The sequence below is a fragment of the Glycine max genome, chromosome 18, assembly GCF_000004515.6.
Source record: "Glycine max cultivar Williams 82 chromosome 18, Glycine_max_v4.0, whole genome shotgun sequence".
In the NCBI taxonomy this organism is placed as follows: domain Eukaryota; kingdom Viridiplantae; phylum Streptophyta; class Magnoliopsida; order Fabales; family Fabaceae; genus Glycine; species Glycine max.
This window is the reverse complement of record NC_038254.2, coordinates 57,943,017-57,964,942: the sequence shown is the minus strand read 5'-3', so window position 1 is coordinate 57,964,942 and position 21,926 is coordinate 57,943,017. Positions and strand designations below refer to the sequence as shown.

The 21,926-nt window shown below is 29.4% G+C and overlaps 2 protein-coding genes across 2 annotated transcripts; both read right to left on the bottom strand.

Moving 5' to 3' along the window:
- Positions 1-11,392: 11,392 nt before the first annotated feature.
- LOC100816600 (major facilitator superfamily protein) lies at positions 11,393-15,649 on the bottom strand. Its single transcript, NM_001360142.1, has 4 exons — positions 15,140-15,649; positions 14,227-14,444; positions 12,731-13,311; positions 11,393-12,553 (listed from the first exon to the last, which is right to left on the bottom strand). Exons 1-4 carry the CDS (start codon positions 15,363-15,365, stop codon positions 11,683-11,685), a joined length of 1,896 nt encoding a protein of 631 aa, NP_001347071.1. The 5' UTR covers positions 15,366-15,649; the 3' UTR covers positions 11,393-11,682.
- A 1,929-nt stretch (positions 15,650-17,578) lies between these two features.
- LOC100816075 (transaldolase) lies at positions 17,579-21,316 on the bottom strand. The gene is made up of 7 exons (XM_003552695.4): positions 21,040-21,316; positions 20,044-20,215; positions 19,819-19,868; positions 18,935-19,235; positions 18,470-18,658; positions 18,182-18,364; positions 17,579-18,001 (listed from the first exon to the last, which is right to left on the bottom strand). The coding sequence occupies exons 1-7, from the start codon at positions 21,216-21,218 to the stop codon at positions 17,756-17,758; spliced, it is 1,320 nt and encodes a 439-aa protein (XP_003552743.1). The 5' UTR covers positions 21,219-21,316; the 3' UTR covers positions 17,579-17,755.
- Positions 21,317-21,926: the final 610 nt, after the last annotated feature.

The following is a 21,926-nucleotide window of genomic DNA, read 5'->3' as shown; positions in this document are numbered from 1 at the left end:
TATGTTAATAGTTTTTTTTTATAAATAATTGTATTTTTTAAAAATATATTGGAATGCTTATAAAAAATGAAAAAATTGAAATAAAACATTATTCCTTTTCTTTTCTTTTTCAATCAGAAAATTAGAATGTAATGATAAACGGTATAAGGGTATTCCAACCGATATAAAAAGTCACTAATTTCTTCACAGCTTTTAAACCTACATTGGTTCCAAAAAGATAAAATAAAATAAAACAAATGCATTGGTTCGTTAACTATTAATTACAACCAAGATATACATAATTTATTGAATTTAACACATCTCAACATTTGGAGACTTATTTTTTAAGTGTATATAGTTTCTAGGTAACCATATGACCCAAACCAATGCAAACCACGTGGTCGACCAAGCTAGGCCTTATAAATAAGTTTAGTATTTTTATGGTATGTATTAAGAACATCTTAACTGAAAAATGAATTCTCTTTTGAGACTGAAAATCACTGAAGTGTATATAATTTCTTCCAACAAATTAAACCTTTTTTTATATACATTACCAGAAATTAAGTTCTAATTAGCTAATTAACGTGCTTAAAGAATTTAGTAATTTACCAAGTGTATCCGACCTTACCGATATGTGTGTAATTACTTAATATTGCTTTTATTATATTATTAGGTCAAAAATACGATTTAGTAATAAAAAATTCTTGTGTTATAATCTACGAAGTCATGAGTGAAAATTACAATTTATATTAAATTGTGACTGATAGCCACGGGAGCACCACGTAACTCGTACAGTCGAACCACAATTCTTTATTAGATATATAATAATATAATTCATCCCATATAATCCGTACCATTCTTGTATGATTGAAATCATAGTTGATGGCCACAGCTTTAAGATTAAAAAATTGCAAAATTTGTACAATATAATTAAGCTAATGATCTGATAAAAATAATATTGTAAGTTAAATCTATATATAAGTGGCCATTTGCTACTCATGACTATCTACCACTTTCAAGAAGTAATTTTGGAATTGAAAGACAACCAAATGAAGCTGCATAGATTTGTTTTAAAGTTGTTCGGACCTCAAGTGTGTGCTATACATTATTAAATTCAGATGTAAGGTTTATTTTGGTTCTTGTGTGAGTCTTTATAGTTTGGTCTTTAAAATATCTTTATTTATGATTTTAGCAGTTTGTGATAGGAGAATATTAATTTATAAATTATCCAAATGGCTAGGACCGGCACAAAGTAAAATAATTAAAAATCATGTTTTAGGTTCATAAAAAAATATTTGTTATTATGTTTTATAAAGAAAAAGGGTAGTTGACAAAAGCTACATATATTAATAAAAAGATCCTATAGTAAAATATTTTTGACAAATGCTATATATTCACTTTTTTTTAAGTACACTCCCCTTTTCCTATTTCAAAATCAAATTACTTAAATGGCCTTCTTATTTTAAATCTACTTATTTACTTCTAATTCAATATTTTGTTGTGGTGTTCCTTTTATGCTTACTTGGTCTCTCTCTAATGTTAAACATATTTTCAATTTTTCATCATCCATGTTCTCCAACATAGTACATGTGCGCTCCTCTTTTGTGGTTTATGAATCATTAATATTTTACTCTTAAAGGAAAAATATTAGAAAAGCTCTTTTCAAGAAGAAAATAGTCTTGGAAATCAAATTTGAATTCAATAGTTGATTATGCATAGAAAATATATTAGCACTCTATAATGTTCATCATAAAATAAGTAACTCTAATTAATTATGTAAAATTAATGTTCATCATAAAATAAGTAACTCTAATTAATTATGTAAAACTATGATCAGTTTAAAAATTATTTTATTCAATTTTTATTCAAATGAATTAATTTTTAAAAAATAATTTTAACTCAACTGATTGATTTCCTCTCTTTTTGTACCCTTTGGTACAATGATACCAAATTGAATAAAAAATAATTTTTATTGTATTCGACATCATTATGTTATCATAATTCTGACTTAGTATCATTAAAATATAGGTTTAACATGGCCTAACACTTTAATTAGTCTCATACTATTTATATATTTTGTAAGAAGAAAAAATAATCAATGCATTAATTGATAATGTAACACACAATCATCTAATCACAAATCATTATACATAATATGTTTGTTTATTCTTACAATTATTATCTTAAAATTTATATACTAACAAATATTTTTATTAGTTGATAGTGTTTTTTTTACACTAACAATGTTTAAAATTTTTTCTTTTAAGAAAATAATGATGATCTCATAATAGCAATGAAATTTTTTTAAAAAATTATTCATAATTATCACATCGCAACTCATATGTTTCAAATTAAAATACGATAAATAAGATGTTCCTCAATTAACCATTTATTTGTATTTTTAAGAAAATAATAATAATAATAATTTAAAAGAACTTTGGAATCATGACATTATCATAACTCAAATGTCTCAAATTAAAATATAGGATTAATAAGCTATCACGCTTCAATTATTTCTTTTTCGTATTTTTTTGTAATTAAAAATTACAATAATAATTAAATAATAGGATTTAAATAAACATAACGAAAATAAATAAAAAAAACATAAATAAACTTGTCTCAAGCTGATAACGTTTGAATAACTCAATCGTAAAACAATTTATAGTGATTTATATATCTTAAATAAGATTTTAAGTTTGAACTTGTAAATAAATAAAATATGATTAAAAGAGAAGATCTCATTAAAAAGAATAAATCAATTTTATTTTCAAAATATAATTATTATCAAATTAGTAAATACTTCACGTTAATAATATAATTATCTAAAAAAAATTTGTACATTTCTAACCTGAACTTCCAATAGAAAAAAGGAGAGAGAATATAAATAAATAAACTAAGTGATAGGCCTTCACTAATATTTGTTGGTTTTCTTTTTATATGGGAGAAGAAAATAATGTAATAGAGTACGTTACTCAACGTGAGACTTTTTAGGTGAGATTAAGAGATTCATTTTTTCCGATTAAATAACTTACTTTTGAGCTATTTTTCATCAAGATAAAAAAATTATTTTAAAAGTAAAAAATACGAGTTATTAATCTTCCTCTTCACTTTCTAACAACATAAAAAACGCATCATTGAAATAAATATGATTTAAAATATAACTTCATCTTCTTATATTCTCTAAAAAATAAGACTTTTTCTTAAAAAAGAAAAATATTATTAACCTCATTCTTCTTCAAAAAAAATTATCTTTTTTCATTTTATATTTTAAAAGTTTTTAAATATCCGGACAAAATTTGAGTTTGATAATATGATAATATTATATCACTAAATGAATATGACAAAAATACCAAGTCAATGCCATTAAGTTGTACATGAGATATTAAACACTGCATGAAGAAAATAATGGGTTGGTGAGAAACCAACCAGTACTTTTTATTGAGAGCCATGTCCACACACGTGTTAGACATGTGTTAAACACACATATATATTACTTGTACAGTTGTACTACTGCATGAGTCGTTGTTAAACATTTATATTTAAGTTTTATTGTTTTACGTATTTTTGGATTTTTTTTAGAATAACATTATATGATATGTGATAAAAATTGTGGAATATATAACGATTGCAAACAATAATGAGACAAAAATAAATTAAACAAAAAGTTTAAAAGGGAAATGGTCATCAAAGCTAATAATACAATCTTGAATCTTAGTTGAAATTATAAAACATAACAGTGTTTTTGGATTTGACCCATTCATAGGACTAGCGTTTAGGCATTTCGACATATATACATTATAAAAGTTATAATAATGATGCGCTATAATACCATTAGGGTTGATTTATTTTATTTTATTTTTGTTGGTAGAAGTGGATAATGGGATTATTCCAAACTAATACTGTTAAGGTTACCATGTATTTTTATTTTTTTTATTATTGAATTGGTTTGATCCAGCAAATTCAGGTCGAGCATACCCTCCAAGTCTTTTGGAGAACGAACGTTTCCAAAGCACATTCAACAATCCCAGTACTAAGAAGATTTAATTTCTTTTAAAAGAATTATTTTAAATTAATTTAACTAATAATTTATGAGTGGATAATAATATACACATTAAACTCTTAAAATAAAGTGTAATCATATTTCAAATTTCAATTTTAACTTTGAGGGAAAAAATATAAATGATTTAATAGATCTCTCTCACTATTCTGATCATAGAATAGATGAAATAGATCCCAAGATGAATTTTGTTGATTTTACAGACGTATATAGTCATCAAATTTTTTAACTTTCAAAGAGAATTTACTTCTAGAATCCTAGTCTACTTTTAGACTATAAATTATATACACAATCTACTCATTCAACTAGATATTCTCAATATTTTATCTTATTTTTTTAAGATATATGCTCCGTACTATTTGTGTAACGAATAAAAAAGTTACCTTTCAATCATTCAAATTATTTTTCTTTTATCTTTAGATGTAAAATATTTTTTTATATTTTTAGAAAAAAATTTAATAGTTAAAAATAATTTATATCAATTTAAAATATTCACTGTAAATATAAATTATATTTTATATATTCAAATATATTTGTTTAATATTTATTTAATTATAATATAATTTATACATTCAAAATATTTATTTATTGTGAATTTTAATTATATAAAAACAAATAATTATTATATAAAACATATAGAAAAAATAATATTTATTTCAAAATTCACATTTAAAGTGAATTTTATTGATTAATAGTTTAACAAAATTATACTTTCTATATGAAAATTAAACTATTTATGTTAATAATTAATAAATTGTGACAACTACACGTAGAGACTAAAAGTAATGTCTTTTTAATTGCAGAGGAAATTAAACTATTTCTTTTAATAAATTAAAATCCAATAATTGGAGGCTATATGACTATTATGGATTTTTTTTTTCTTTTCAATTGCAGCGCCTCCTTAGTTGAATTTGAAAGCAATAACTTTTAGAATTCGACGTCCCTGAAGGCCTGAACTATTAAGTTGGTGTTTTGATTTAAGATAGGAAATTTTAAAAATATTTTTATTTTCAAGGTATATGTTTTCTCTTTTTTATTTTGTTTATTTAAATTTACAAAAATATTTTTTTAACTGTTATCCAATATAGCCTAATAAGGCAAGTTCGAGGTTAAAGATATAATAATATTAAAAGATGGGTTGGGAGGATGTAATAGAATGTGGAGCTGAATTTCTACATTATGTATTTTATTTTCTTTTGTCTTTAACTCTCAGGTTTATCATAAGAAAAATACTTTAATTAATTAGAATTTGGTTAGGAGATAAGTAAAGTTTAACTAATAATTATTTTTATTAAGGATCAAATTTGAGTATTATCAATAATTCAACCTTAATTTGAGATAACAACTACTTGTATTTAATCACTTGTATTTAATCACTTGATTACATCATGTATGATTGTTTGTTTCTATTTTACTTTTTTAGAAATATTTTGAAATTTAAATTAAATTAAAAATTTTAAACCCATTGACTTGACCCAAACAACTCAAATGTGATCAAATTGGTTTGGGTTGAATTTAAACAAAAAAAGAACAAACTTGATTCAACTAAAATTATATTTTTTTTATTGGGTTGGAGTATGAATTTGGTCAAACCTAACCCAACTTGCATATTAACACCCCTATGTAAATCCCAATTCATTTAACTCACAACTTAAATAAATTGAATCAAATATACTCATATTCAAAATGGACTAAACTCATGGAACAATTAAGCCCATTATGAATTTGGATCAAATAGATAAAAAATTAATTTATTTTAGTTATTTTAAAATATTGACGAGGTTCACTCATGACTTACCCATCAAATTAAATTTGTAATAGATTAGGTCAACTCATGAGTTAATTTTTAATTAGTTTTATACTAATATCCATATGATTTGGTTTCTTTATAAGTATATATTGTATTATTTTACTTAGTTTTGTCCCAATATGGTTTTGCTTATTAAAAAATGTTATAGCAAATAAAAATTATTGAAACATGATTTTTTTTTTATAAAGAAAAAAGGTATGTGCCACTTACCAAGTCTTTGTAGCTGCTGGCACTTGCATCTTACTCCGAAATGTCCGGAACCATAGGATCACTCCAATTAAGATTAACGATAATGGTTTGTTCTGTAGTCTTTTTCCAGAATTCTTGATGTAGCAAGACATGATTGACACAATAGGTAGAGTGTATGAAGTTTTCTGACGAGACACTATATTAAATACGATTATACTGTCCTCATAATACATGTTGACATGAGTTTAACAAGCGATATGAAATCAGAGTTTTAAGATGTTTGCCTTAATAGAACAAGTTACAAGTCAAGTTCTACTATCTCAAAAAATATTAATTGGCATGCCATTTCTCATTTATTAGAGATACTTCGGACTGAGTCCATAGCACTATGAACCTACATTAAGGCCCATTTGGATCACAATAAAAATTGTTTTTTATTTTCATTATTTTTGTAATTAAAAAAACAACATTATATCAATGAGTTTTTGAAGGATGTTTTGCTTACTTGCTTGTTTCCACTTCATGATTTTGTGGTGTAAACGCAGCATTCAATTATTAGATTCCATCAAAAGAGGAACTCTAGTCTGATTACGATGTCTACTACCATTCAATTTTCAGTTTAATTTGCGCCCTGTTTTTATCAATTGTAAAACATCACAGTCAAAGTAAAGACTCTAAAATAAAAAATCAGTTCAGCATATAATAAAAGCCCTCTAAGTAGTAAGTACGTAATACATGCTTCCATTGCACAAATCTTTTGCTTGATTTGACTTCCACAAACCTATATATGAAATTGTTAAGTGTTAACACTGTTCAAGTGGTGTACGTGGCCCACGGAAAATAATTAAGAAACAAAATTATATTAAAATAATTAACTTAAAAGTTGTATCACCCATGATATGTAATTGACTGATCTTGTAAAAAAAATTACACATTCAACTAATAAAATCAATATTAATATAATTTTTAAATAAATTATTATAAAATCAATAAATTTATCATATATAATAATTTATAATTAAATAATAATATAAAAATTATTAATAATGCTTAAACTATTAACTCATTAAAATATTAATAATTATATAGAGTTGCTAAAAGAGTTCTTATTTGAGTTTCATCATTTTTTTCAAGAACATATTTTCTATTTAAAAATTTATATAAAATAAAAAATGAATTTTTATATACTGTTATATATATATATATATACATATATAATTATTTGTAAGTATAAATAAAATATTCTGAAATAAGCATTTTTATTATTATTTATTAATTTTTTTAAAAAAATTAGTTTCAAACTAAACTTTGAGTAATAAGCACCTAAGATCTTCTTCTAAAAAACAAGCACGTAAGATTTTGACAAAATAGGCATATTCTCCTGTTGCCTCCACATCACTCATTCGTAGGCATATCATTTTGATGTGATGCTAGTGATTTGGTAACAAATACGTCTAAATCTTGCAATAATTGCTTTTTTTTTTTTTAAATAGTCCGGATTCTTTTACTTTTAAAATAAGTCATATTCATTTTTTTTTAATTAAGAATCCATCTGTTATGGTTAAAAAAATTTGATTTTTTGTTTTCAAATTAATTTTTAAAATAACATATGTTTGATAAAAATGAAGTTAAAATAATTTTAACTCAATTTTATAACATATTTATATTTATTTTTGAAATCAAGAAAAAAGATTTGTCAATTTGATTTTAAAAAGAAATCACACTCTTCTCATATTTAACAAAAATTCTTCCTTCCGTGACCAATATCATCAATGACACCAACATTATTACATTGTTGATATCATTAATCCTGTTATATTGATATTTTTGTCATGTTTATTGTCACCATCATCATTATTATTAATATTGTTATCACTAGAATTATCATTAAATCATTACCTGTGTCTATATTATCATCATAATTGTCATTATCTGAGTCGATGTCAATACTGCCACCACATTACAAATATACCTTAATCTAATTTTAATAAGATAGAAAATTTTTAAAATGAATTTACTTTAAAAATATAAAAAAAAACTAAAACATGATCATTTATAAAAATTTTTAAACGTATAACTTAAAGTCACTCTAACCAGGTCTAAAATGGTGTTGGGAGAGATTTCAAAATTTTTAGGATTTAAATATATGGAAATTTATTTAGTTTAATAAATTTCTTTTATTTTTAAAATAATTTATTTAAATAAAATAATTCAAACTTTTTATATATTAGATTCTTTATTTAGATTAAGTAAATTAATTTTATTATATATATATATATATATATATATAATGAGAGATTAAATTATATATGTGTAATTTTAAAAATTATTACATTATTTTTATAATTTGGTAAAAAATAATTTGGTATAAAATGTGATTTTTATTTATATATTTTTTCATAGATAATCAATTATTACAAAATTGAATTTTAATTAAAAAGGAGAGAAAGAGAGTCAGAGAAAAGGAAGGAATGCATTAAGATTTCGAAAAAATAATTTTTGCAATGAGACCATGAAAAAATAACGAATTTCTTTTTCTTTTTTTTTTGTTTTAGGTATTATTTGAAAATTTTAATTTTATTTGATAAAAAATTCTCTTATAATATTTTCATTATTTTAAAATTATTTAAATTTAAAATATAATATTTTGAATTCACTTAAAAATTAAATTTCTTTATCAAGATCCTTCATTCAAACACGCTGTAAGAGTCTCATTGTTTTCTACTCGAATGGAATTTTTATCATGACAAAAAAAAAAAAAAATGCCACCTAACGTTTTCAGTGAATTGTATCAAAGAACTCTCAACCACTCATTATTATGCAGAGAGTGTGCCTCCAGTGAGAGAAATGAACGACATCTGTTTAGAAACACAAGAGGTGTCTTTTTTCATTTACGTATTAAGAGGTATTGAAATTTGTTGGGTATGGTTTTCGATTTTTATAAATAAAAAAAAACGCTGTATAAAATCATTGTAAGAAAAAATGAGTGAGAAACAAATTAAATTATTCTTGAACAGAAATATTGACTATATGAATTAAGCATGGATGCACTAATAGTATATGATTTTTGTCACATCATTGCTTTATATTGGGGGGCGTGATGATTGAGATGAATGAGCTGGTGCACAAAATGTAGCCATTAGCTGTTCCATTTTTCTGCTAAGTAAAATAAGAAATAAGAAATAAAAATCTTCATTGTGTACACAAAGGATGCATGGTGTAAGAAATCCAAACATGGATAATGATTATTCTAATCTAGGATGATGCGCATTATGTAACATGTCCCTTTCATTAGTAACCACCTCTTTGGATGTATCAAGATATGGAGAAATTCGACTAGAAACACATGCTTCTGATTTCAAAGTCTTTTCACAAAATCTTACTAAACCTCAGCTTTCTAAAAATAGAGCCGTAATCAATAATTCATCTCAGCTAACTATGACTAGGTATTTGCTACATTACGCAAATATGAAAGTGAAATAGTGATTTGAAATCTTTTAGTAAAATCTTTTGTATTGTATTATCTATCATGTTAATATCCTCCCCATATCAAATTCAAAATTAATTAGTTCACATTTTTTTAACATGATATATTTGCAGTAAAAAATATATATATTCTGTTTCATCTTACATCAATTATTCAAATGAATCTTATTTATATTTTTTTAATATGCTCAATTAAAAAATATAAGATTGATTTAATAATAAAAAAAATATAAATTTAAATCTCCCACTAATAAAAATTAACAATACTGATCATTTATGAATAAAAGAAGAAGACAACAAACAATCCTTTATTGCTAGATTAGATATAAACTTGTTTAAAACTTATAAAACATATTCTTATATTTTGTTTGTTGTAGTTAGAACATAAGAGCTTTTAGATCACTCTTGATCAAATAGTGTTCTACAACATCCATTTTGAAACAACTAATGCTAATTAAATGTGCTAAGTTGTGATATTTTCAAAGTTATTTTTTGACCCCTTAAAAGCCAATAACAAGAGAATTAAGAGTTTGAACATTTACCGGTAACAAAATGAGTTTGAATATTTTTTTTATAATAAATATATATGAATGAGAATAAATTTATATTTTCTAAAATATTTTGAAAGAAAGGAAAATTTATTCAAAACTTATATTTAACTTGACAGATGGTCTCTTCCTCTTACGTGTGTCCTAGATGCAATGAGAAAAATTAGAATTACACGATTCTTTAGACAATGTTTGGAAATTGATTCATCATCAAATTGTTATAACTCAAGTGTCTCTCATAGAAATGTAAGATTAATAAAAATGTCATACCTAAATTATTCCTCTGTTAAATGGTAATATCTTCTCTGACCTATTTCCCTTGTTTTCAGCTTTAGCTGCCACTTGCGCTCTTCTTGTAAACTCACTTTACTGGTTCAGCTGATGAGTGATGCTTCAGAGTCATTGAATACTACTATTTTAAACAGGTACATTATATATTCCATGTGTTCTTTATGGCTAACTTTTTGTTCGATTCAGATGCATCTAACGGCACCATCCCATTACACATTACTATAAAACATCAAATTTATGATCTATCTGTAATATAAACATTTTCTAAAATTAAATTCCTACCATTTAAAATATATATATATATATATATATATATATATATATTTTAAATGGTAGGAATTTAATTTTAGAAAAAAAAATTATCTACATTTAAATATATGGGACATAAATCTTTTTGATATAATATATATCAATACATTATATCCTATCCTATATAGTGTAAAATAAAATTATAAGAATTTAATGCATAAATAATTATATATATATATATATATATATATCAATTTATAATTTTAAAACTTTATCTATATCAATACGGAGATAAATGCTGTAAAATTGTATAACGTTAATTGAACTTAATTTATCGTTAAATATTGAATTCTTTATATTTTACAAATAATTTCATTTTAAGTGTTATTTTATGTTTTAGATATTTATATGTATGTCAACACACAGAGGAAAAAAAAAAAAAAAAGCTTCCCCATTTAAAAGACTGTTTAAGGTGGAGACTGGGCCAATTTAGGTGCAGCCCAACACTCTTCACACACAAAAAGAAGGCTTCTGCTATTTACATTTCCCCAAACGTCTGTATTGTTGTTTCCGAGACGGAGTGGTTAGAATTTGGTTGAAGAATCCAGTGTGGTTCCTTCTTATTAAATACTTTTCAATTTTATTCAATTCTCAATATGCCCACACCATTTGTAAATATAAATAGGGAAATGCTTATTAGTACAAAATCAGTTTCCTACTAACCACACGAGCAGTTATTTTTAGTAAAAGAAAAACCACTTTATATATTTTTCAGATGACTGATTTAAACTATTTTCAACTAACTTGCATAAATCTTCATAAAAGAAAAACATTTATGCAATTATCTTGTTTTCATCTTTGCTTACATGTAAGTGTTTAATCGTCCATCACCACCAAATCCATTGTCTTATGCAGAATACTCCCTAGCTAGTTTGCGTTTTCAATCCCTATGACGACTTAATATTGAAAATCTTGACGGTAATTTTTGACCATTCAAGAAGACTATTACAAGTTATTCAATGGAACAAAGACAGCACTTTGTGTTGGTATGAGTTGAGTTCCTATGTAGCTAGCTAGGAGCTCCCAACATATGTCATTTCATGTTTCTCCATCTCATGAACTTGGTGTTCCCTGTACTTGTATCTATGCGCCGAATATACGAAGATGGCGAAGTTGATGATGCTCAAAGCTGTGAGAAGCCAGTAGAAGTAATCAAACCTGCCAGTGTTGATGTTTTGAGACAGCCAAGATGGTTGGCCTTTGTCTAAGTTGCCAGTGGCAGATTTGATGATGTTGTTTATGATGGTGGCCACAAAACAACCCAAGCCACCAGCTAGTGCAGCATAAGCAGACCCTATGCTCTTCATGGCATCAGGGGCTTCCTCATATAGGAATTCCAATAACCCCACAATGCAAAATACTTCAGCCACACCTATGAGGCAGTATTGGATCAACAACCAATATGCACTTAGGTTGGGCATTGCTGTGAGGAAACTAGCCAAATACCCATGTTTTATTGCATAGTTTCTTCTGTACCTTTCAAATATTGCAGCCCATGCCACTGATAGAATAGACACTGCCAACCCAATTCCTACCCTCTGAAGCTGAGATGCACCGTGGGGATGGCCCGTGATGCGTCGAAAGACAGGGACAAAAATGGAGTAGTAGAGAGAAAGTATGAGGAAAACACTGAGGCCTGGGAATACAGGCATGCATGTAACTGGGAGTTTCAAGCGACCCAAGTGGGTGTTGAGAGTGTAAGCCTGCTGGACTGAGAGAGTGAGAAACTCTGTTAAGACCACGTTCAGCATGATTGTGCAAGCTGGTATGGGGATAAGTTTCATAAGGATCTTCACTTCTTCTACTTGAGTCACAGTACACAGTCTCCAAGGACTCGGATTAGCACCATCTTCTTTCAATTGCAGAGCTGCCTTGTCAAGAAACCTGATATATAAAATGAATCGGAATGGATTCAACTGTTTTCCAATAAAGTATAAAGTAATTGATGTAAAACTATAAAGACAAATGTCTCACACCTAACCAAGAGTATCTCTAATAGTATAACACTGGTAGAATTACTTAAATTGTGTGTGTAAGAGAAATTAATGTTATGTTCCTCACCTGAAATCATCAGTATGAGAAATCTTTCTACTTCCCTTGATAGCAGACTGTCTGCCAGGAACCTCATACAAGCCTATGAACTCACTGCTACCAAAAGAGGCATTTCTCTTTCTAAATGCAGCAACCAAGACTTGAGCAACACGAGTAAGAGGGCTACCTCCTGGCAACCTGTGCCTGTACAATGGAGTGCCTATGAAGAAGACCATGTTAGATATTCCCATTGCAATTGCCAGTGACCCAAATGCAGATCCCCATCCAAATTTCATCTGCACGTACACCACCACTGTGAAGGCCACAATTGCACCTATGGTCACTGACAGATAGAAGATGTTGAAGAATCTGTCAAGGTGTGCCTTGTAGTTTTTGCTTCTCTCATCAAACTGGTCTGCTCCAAAAGAAGACACGCATGGCCTTATCCCTGCAGCTCCAAACGCTGTGATGTATAGAGCCGTGTAGAGGTATGTCATCTGCCACGGTTTTGCTGCCTCACAGTTTCCCAATAGTAGAGAAAATTGGTCACACTCTTCTTGGTTCGGTACAAACTTGCTTATTGTTGCACATAGTGTTATTCCTGTTAAACCCTGTTTATCAAAATTGAAATTTAATGTAACTTACCAATTGATGCTTCTCTAGCCATCAATATAATGCATACACACAAGAGATTTATATATAGAGTTAAAATTAAAAAAAGTTAATTAGTAGTAGTATGATTACTTAAATAAGTCATACACATTTATCTTTTAACTTTAATAACTTAAATATATAATATAATGATTTACATTTACTATTCTTATTATCCTGAAAATAACTTATTCATGTGTGGATATACTAGTACAATAAGATGAATAAAAATAAAATGAAATAAACAATAATTTTGTTTTAGAATATTTTATATGAAATTAGAAAATTTTCATTTTTTAAAAATAATTATCGCAATAAAACATAAGATATCCGGAAACAGTCTCTTTGCATATGCAAGGGTAAGGCTGCGTACAACATCCCTCCCTCATACCTTCGCATAGCAAAGAGCCTCCGGACAATGGGGTACGAAGTTTTTTTAATAAAACATAAGATAAAGGTAAGGAACACACTCTATAGCTTGTTTTTTTTAAGCACATACTCTTTTATTACTTGAAATTTATTGAAAATGAAAAACTTTGGTAGGTCTCATGTTATATTTAATGACTCTTTTAATTTTGTAGTTTTCAATAAATTTTAACCAATTAAAAAGAATATATTTAAAGAAAAATGCAAAAGAGTATGATCTTAAAACCAGATATTTGAGGAGAGTTGTCACAGTATCTTGAAAAATTTAAGAATTTTGGTATATTTATTATTTGGAACTAATAAATAAATAAGTTTGGACACATCAAAAAGTGAAAGAAAAAAGAGAGATATTTCTGAAGGTAATATAGAACTTGATATTAGTATTATTCTATTGTACAGTGTTTTCTAATGAACTTTATTACTACATGAAAGAGGAACGATTAGCATACCGCAAGATAGATTGTAGTGAAGATGGCTATGGTCCAGTAGCGTCCAAGATATGCATCGGCTAGAAAACCACCGAGCACGGAGGAAGCTTGTGATATTCCTAAGAAATTGTTGACTGCGTTGGATGAACTTGTAAAAGGTCTATGCATCACATAAAACATAAAGGCCACCATGTTAACCGAAAGGCCGAAATAAGCCATTCTTTCTGCCATTTCATTTCCTTCAACCACAGAAACATATGTCATACACAATTATAGAATATTCTCTTTAAAGTATTCATAATTCACAAGTTCATAACCAAGCCCTACACCTAACTTGGTGTAATAGATTCATGCATTGCTTTTTTTATTTTATTTTAATTTTTCTGTTTAGGTGACTGTTGTCACCAGCAGCATAGTATTAGTACTTAATAATTTAGACCCTCTTTGTTAATTCAAAAACATGTAATATCAGAACTGATCCAAGATAAAACAACTAAAAATTACGGTTTAGGTTCATTAACAAAAAATATTTGTTATAAAGTAAAAAAGGCCTCATACATTGACCAAAAAATCACATATGTTAGTAAAAAGTTCGACATATTTAAAGTAAAAAATTTCTTTTAAAAATTACTTTAGATCTTATTTATCGTTGAGTCGGTCTGGGTACTAATGTTATGATTGAGAAACAAATAAACAATTTAATAGTATGTTCTTGTTAAGACAACTTAGATGAAGTTCCTTATGTGCTTATGCTGCTATTATTCAATCAGAGTTTCACCGCAACAACCTATGTTGATATTTAATCTAAACTTCATGTTATGCAGATTATTGAGATAAAATTGTAATTCTAATTGAAAAACAGTTTCAAAACACTTAAAGAACTGTATCTAAGTTTGTCACATATGCACACACATAGAGAGAATAATATATATACCAAATATAAAGAAGGCAGCAATCCAACCACCAGTCTTTGAAAGATCAACAATGGATTTGCCATGGATATCAACTGGTGTAGATCCTGCTGTGTACCCACGACCAAAGGCCATCCTTCTATCCTCAGACTCAATGAAGTATATGGCTAGCTTCTTTCTACGCAGTGAATTTCCTGGTGTCCCCTGTTGGGAGCCTTCTGCTGGTGACTTGATTTCGGAGCTATCCATCACTCTTAACACACAACCACTAGCTACTGGTTTTCCTCAATCTCTATCTTCAGTTCAGATTAACAACTCTCAAAACATGGAAAGGGTCATGGGTCCAGCTCTTCACTGATCACTAATCAGTAATGAAAAAGCAAACGAAAATAAAAAGGGTGGGAAACAGTTACTCTGAAATATGGAGACTAAGGCCACCAACTTCTAGTACTATTTTCGTTTCCCCTGCTCTTCTACTTATGGAAGTGATAAGAGCCTAATTAATTCTTCTCGGGGTAGGAAAATAAAAGAAATGGTCTTGATTAAGGAATTAAAAGAAAAAAATTTCTAGTGTGTAAACTATAAGAGAATATAAAAAATATCATCGACAACACAATTTTTTGCTTCCAAATAAAAACATTTCTTTAGAGCATTAGTTTGTATTTGTCTAAAAGAAAAAGAAATCAATTGTGCAGTAGTATACGTTTGGACCCTACATTCCCCTAAGTGGGGTTATTTCTAAGAGTGTGACAGATAAATGGGAAGTGACTTTTTGACTTATGTATGAATACAAGGTTGAACAGTGAAGAGTGAAGGCATTCTTAACACATGATCTTTTGATACAGTTAGGGAAAAGGGACCATATTAAAGGAAGGTTCAACTACCACGTTGAAACAAGCCATGTACAATAAATGGCAGTACAACACTACACAACATCATTGGAAGCCATTGAAGAGAGTGCATTTATGGTCACCTGCAGTGGAGGCTGGCACCATTGCTGTCATTGATTGGTGCCTGCATGTTAGTAGTAGTGATAATTTATTCCAACTCTTATTCCCACTATCGTTTTGATTAAGAACTTTGGGTTGGTTCAGCATGAAAATGTGGATGCACATAATTTTCCATCTGAATTGGAAGGTGGGGATTGGACAGTTGCTTGAAATTTTGTGCTTAGTTTTAAATTCCTCTACTTCAATGATGTGGTCCTATTTCTCCACACAAGCCCATCCAGATTTTAACCTTTCACTTCTCTGAAAGAAATCCTTTCGAACCCATGATTGGTCACGTTATACCTCACCTTTTTATCAGGAGTGAGATAAACACAATTTCAACATGACCTTATTAGTACTATGCTGCAATACTCTTGTAAGTAGAATTTATGCAATTGCACTTCTACCTGCTTCTAGGTCTAAGTTAAAAAATAAAGACTTCATGAAGAAAGCATGAAAAATTGTGCTGGTTTTCCTGAACATCAATGTTGCTCTAATATTACTCTCCCTTTTCCCTTCGAACAATAAAAAAGTACTTAAAAAAACCAACGTAAAATAACAATAAATTAAATTTAACTTGTGGATCCCAACTTTTAAAGAAATTAAATAAAAGATAATTATATTTAGACACTCTTTCATTTTAAACAGTATCAACATCTCTTATTTTTCTTTATCTCTCTCTTCCTATAAGATTATATCATTTATCATACATATATTTTTCTAACTTTTTCTCTCTCACTAGGTGTCTACCAGCATTTGGATGTCCAAATATATTTTTCCTTAAAATAAAAATGCTTTCATAAACATTCAAGCATATAAATTAATTTTAGCTCATATAAAAACATTTATTTTATTTTATCTTCTTTTTCTTTCTTTTGTAAATTCTTATAGAAAAAAATTATCCAAGCACAACCTATACCTAAAGGAAAAATATTTTTGGACACCCCAATCTATTTTACACCTTGAGAGAAAGAAAATTTGATAGGAAAAGAGAGAGAGAGAGAGAGAGTCAAATAGGTATTACATATATCATTATTCATATCTATAAAATTTTTGGTAATGATAACTAATACGAAGTTGAATGATAACTGCATCTAGAGTAAGAAAAAGAGATAGTAGTGAAGGAGCAATCCTTTTTTTGGGTCCAGAAATGTGATCTTCCTATGTAATACAATTGTGTTCAATTTGGGTTTGGGCCTGTCCTTTAAGGCTGAACCTCGTTGCAAAGTTACATTGAAAGGATATAGCTTCCACAAATCCCAATTTCCCTTACGACCTTGTGTCGTTTTCGCTGTCACTGGCCTAAGGGAAGTGACTTGGTGAACTGCACTCAATTTATTAGCTAAACATGCATGTGTTGTGTCATCGATTACAACAAAACTTCAATTAAAAATTCGAACTAAAATGTAAGACTTTGAAACATAATTGACATCAACACGAATAAAACCGCACAACCATTGAATAGTGGGAAAGTAACAAAACGCTTTACTTGAAGCGGACAATTTCCCATTTATATTGTATCACTATCGTCTAAATAAATGACTCCATAAAGCACATTTACAGCAGCACAAAATGCACAGCCACTGCCTTTTATTAATCCATAAATCACTTCATACATAGCACTGCATTACTAACTATGACGTTCACACTTCAATGGCTGACCAACTTAAGAGAGTTTGCCTTCTCTTGCAGAGAATCCAGGAGGCTGTCAAAGCTCTTCTTAAACGAGTCCACTCCTTCAAGTTCAAGCTGGGAACCAACAAAGCTCCAGTCAATACCCAATTTCTGGAGAGCATTGTATATTCCTTCAGCTTCAGATGCATTTGAGTCTATTGTCCTGGATACGGTACCATGATCGATAAATGCTTGAAGGGCTTGGTCTGGCATTGTTGATACCTGTAAAGTAAGAAGGTATTGCTATGTGAGATGCAGCAAAGGAAACTTTGGTTTTTAAGTTTTTTAGAACAAACAAGGCCAGACAACAAACAGGTCCATTAAAGCTAATAATATTAGCTTTAAGATCAACCCGATCATAATTATAAACAAATTGAGAAAGTGAAAAAAATGATGGCTTACAGTGTCGGGTCCAATAAGAGGAGCAACATATAAGGTGTCAGAATAGGCAGGATTCTTTACACTGGTTGAGGCCCAGAGGAGCCTTTGCTTCTTGGCCCCCTTTTTAACTAGAGCTTCCCACCTTGGACCAGAAAATTTCCTTTGGTAGAGCTGGTAAGCCAATGCTGCTTGGGCTACCGCTGCCTGTAAAATTCAATGTGCAATCCTATGAGCACAGCATATTTGACATTCGAAAGTGTGATAAATCCAAAGGTAATAATTTAAATTTGGAAAACAATAAACAGTTACCTTCCCGCGTAGATTAAGGGCCACTGGGGTGCCAATTTTCTCAAGGGCCTTGTCAATGAGGGTGTCCACTCTACTGACGAAGAAAGAGGCAACACTTGTAACTCTAGAGAGGTCATTTAACTCAGATGCCTCAAGACCATCCAAGTATGCATCAATTACAGCTTCATATCTTGCAAGAGAGAATATCAGCTGTGCATACAAATACCAGAATATTTAGACTTGAACCATGAAAGTAAAAGAGATCAAAGCAGATAACACTCTTCAGGACAGTTGGAGACTGAGTTTCAATTTTCTGTTGGACACAACCTCAATTCTAATCAGAACGTGCTTAAAATAATTGTATGTGTTATTTTTGTACTGACAATAGCTGCATGGTTGCTTATCAAGCAGCTAATCATAACAATATTATATGATACCAATTTATTTAATTTGCAGACTATATGAAAGGATGCGGCACAGACTTACCGTCACATTCACACTTATCCCATTAGCAATAACTTCCTTAATTGAAGGCACACATGCCTCTGTAGCAGGAATCTTAATATACACATTGGGGCGATCAACCACTTTATGAAGCCATTTTGCAGCTTCTATGGTTCCCTCAGTGTCATCAGCGAGCCTAGGAGATACTTCAACAGAAACATACCCATCACCACCATCTGTTTGATCATAGATTGGTTCAAATAGTCTGCAAGCATCTTGGATATCCTTCACTACAAGTTCCCAATATGCACTTTCAATGTCTTTCCCTGTTTGCACAAGTTCCCTGCATGATTGTATAATTTGTTTTTAGTTATAAGAGTAGGAAAGGAAATTGCTAGGTCAATAGAGCAATTTAAGAACAAAACAAGAATTACTAGCATATTCATAAGACCAAAAAACATTATTTTATTTTTTCTTTTAATATCTTTCTTCTTGTAATAACAGTATTCATTAAACTTTCAGGAATACAAGGGCCTAAAGCAGACACAACAGTATATACATAATGCAGTGAAGAGCGGCCCCTACCATGAAAAATAGGAAATAAGGAGTATAACATTAGTGTAGTTTACTACACTAAACATATTTTATGATAGACTGACAAAACTACAAGTGCATGTTTATTTCAATTTAATTTGGAGAAAGAAGCACTTTATTTTTCCAGCTTCACGAGAGAGCTTTTGAAAAAAAGCAGATGTTTCCCATGAGAAAATCTATGCCAAACATGGGTTAATACACTGAATACACACCCTATAGACAGACAAAATATTATGTGTCCACACCCCATAGTTTGTGGTCCACTGTTCGCCACACTGGCTGTTAAGTTAGCAAGAAGAAATATCAGAATTAATAAAAGATATTGATGGTACCTGAACTGATCATTGTAAGCATTCGATGATGAGATAGCTTTCTGAAAGATCTGCAATCACATATACAGACAGCAGGTTAGAGTAGTAACATCCAATTTATTAAAGCAAGATGTTACAAATCAGAATAAGTGTTTAAAACATCAATTGGTTTTGATTTCAGCATTATTAGCAATATCTACACACGGAGAACAATACCCAAAGAAAAGAAAAGAAAAATATTATTACCGCAGGGTTGCTAGTGACGCCTCTGACACCACTTGCTATAAGAGGAAGCAGGTCTGTAACAGGTCTGCAGAGATTATCATACCATGGACTCTGCCCTTCTTTCTCATAAAGATCATGAAGCACTGTCCTCTTTGCAGGACTTCCATTCCCATCTGTTTGGGAGCATTTGATCCTGAATGAACACAATCAAGCATCAAATATTTGCCTTCTATATGAGAGATGTTTAAGAAACAATACTACACCTTCAAACTAATTGTCACTTAAGTGGGCATTTCGAAGAGCTTATAGAAAGCATATATAGACTTATTATGACTCTTACATGCTCTTTGCAGCTTACAAAGGAATCAGAATGACACTCTTCCTATTTGTAGACAATAGAAAGCGAATGATTAATAATTTTTATTGCTTTTAGTAATGTTTTCTTAATTTGAATTTGCAAAATTGCAACTATATATTTATTATGTTTTATGATTTTTTTTTATAAAAATCTAGATATGTATCTTCCTCGTATCATGTCCTATATATTTTTAGAATAATAAGGAATTGTATCAGATACACAATATCTGTGCATCATACTTAGCATGCAATGACGAGTTCATAGTAACACAACTCGCACAAAAACTGAAAAGAAAAATTCTGCAGTGAAGCATTATTCTAACAAGCTTTAGGATAAAAATGAACCTCATGCAAATTTTCAAATTGAAAATTTTAGTAAAAAAAAAAAAAAAGCAAAACACATTCCATTTTCACTCTTCCGTAAAAATAAACTTTCCGATACTCAGGTCACATCCTACCAAACACGCCATCACGAGACACTCCGATAGTTACGATGGCGATCGATCGTTGTTCCTTTCAACTTCGAGGTTAATGAGAAAAAAAAAAAGCGGTGCATGTGATGTAATAGTAGATCAAGCGAAGTTGAGAGATAACAAAGGAAACATGCAGGAATGGATCGCGATCTGAGAAAAGTGTATTAAGAGATCAGAGAAAACTTACCGTAAGGAGGTTTTAAGAGGGAGCGAGTGAATGGATCGGAGGGAAGCGGATAGGTTAGTTTTGTGATTAAAAGCGATGGAAGAAGGTTTGAAGGTGAGGAAGCGAGAATCTCGGGGGCGAAGCGCTTCTGATAAGGAAGCAAGTGGATTTGGCGTTGAGAGCTTGGAAACGGAAGCCATTGGGAATTGCTGCAAGTCACGAAGCGGAGGATGGAGTAGGTGCGTAGGGTGCGTTTGGTTCGGTTTATATCATTATATTTTTTTTACTACTTTATAATTAATTTATTACTTTTTCTTAAGCTTAGTTTTTATGTGAGAGCTTAGGTTTGGTAGAGGGAGAGTTGGTGGTGCACCTTTTCGTTGACTCAAAAGCCAGAGGCAGGGCAACCAAACAAGAGGTGCCAAAGGGGTAATATAGGAATCTTGCCATTGGTTTCGTCTCCTAGCCGCCATCTACTGTGCCTAGTTTCTAATTAGTTATTTTTATAAATATTTATGATTTAATAAGATAATATTTTAATTTTCCAGACGTCTGGATTCAGTTTTTCCAGAGATAAAAGATAAATGAACTTTATAATCACTTTATAGTTGGTTATCATAATTATAATTTCAACAATTAGTTCTCTAATTAATGAGCATAATTATATACTTTTTTATAAATGCATTTTCTCACTTTAAAGTCGTTGTATCGCGTATATCCTCTAATTCTTCACACGAATTTGAAGGAGTACCAGCTTAATTAAATGATCAAGAAAAGTTTAAATACTAAATTTCAAAAATATAAAGTATGTAGTTTGGACGATTACTTAGACAAAATATAGAAAGACACACTTTCGGATTTGAAAGAAAAAAAAAAACAAAATGGCCCGTATTTGCAAATAATACAAA

Coding starts and splice junctions, on each gene's coding strand:
- LOC100816600 (NM_001360142.1), bottom strand. CDS start 15,365: ATGGATAGCTCCGAAATCAAGTCACCAGCAGAAGGCTCCCAACAGGGG. Junction 14,445..15,139: donor TGCTGCCTTCTTTATATTTG/GTATATATATTA, acceptor CTGTGGTTGAAG/GAAATGAAATGGCAGAAAGA. Junction 12,554..12,730: donor TCTCATACTGATGATTTCAG/GTGAGGAACATA, acceptor TTTATATATCAG/GTTTCTTGACAAGGCAGCTC.
- LOC100816075 (XM_003552695.4), bottom strand. CDS start 21,218: ATGGCTTCCGTTTCCAAGCTCTCAACGCCAAATCCACTTGCTTCCTTA. Junction 19,869..20,043: donor GCGTCACTAGCAACCCTGCG/GTAATAATATTT, acceptor ATGTGATTGCAG/ATCTTTCAGAAAGCTATCTC. Junction 18,365..18,469: donor CCCTTAATCTACGCGGGAAG/GTAACTGTTTAT, acceptor TGAATTTTACAG/GCAGCGGTAGCCCAAGCAGC.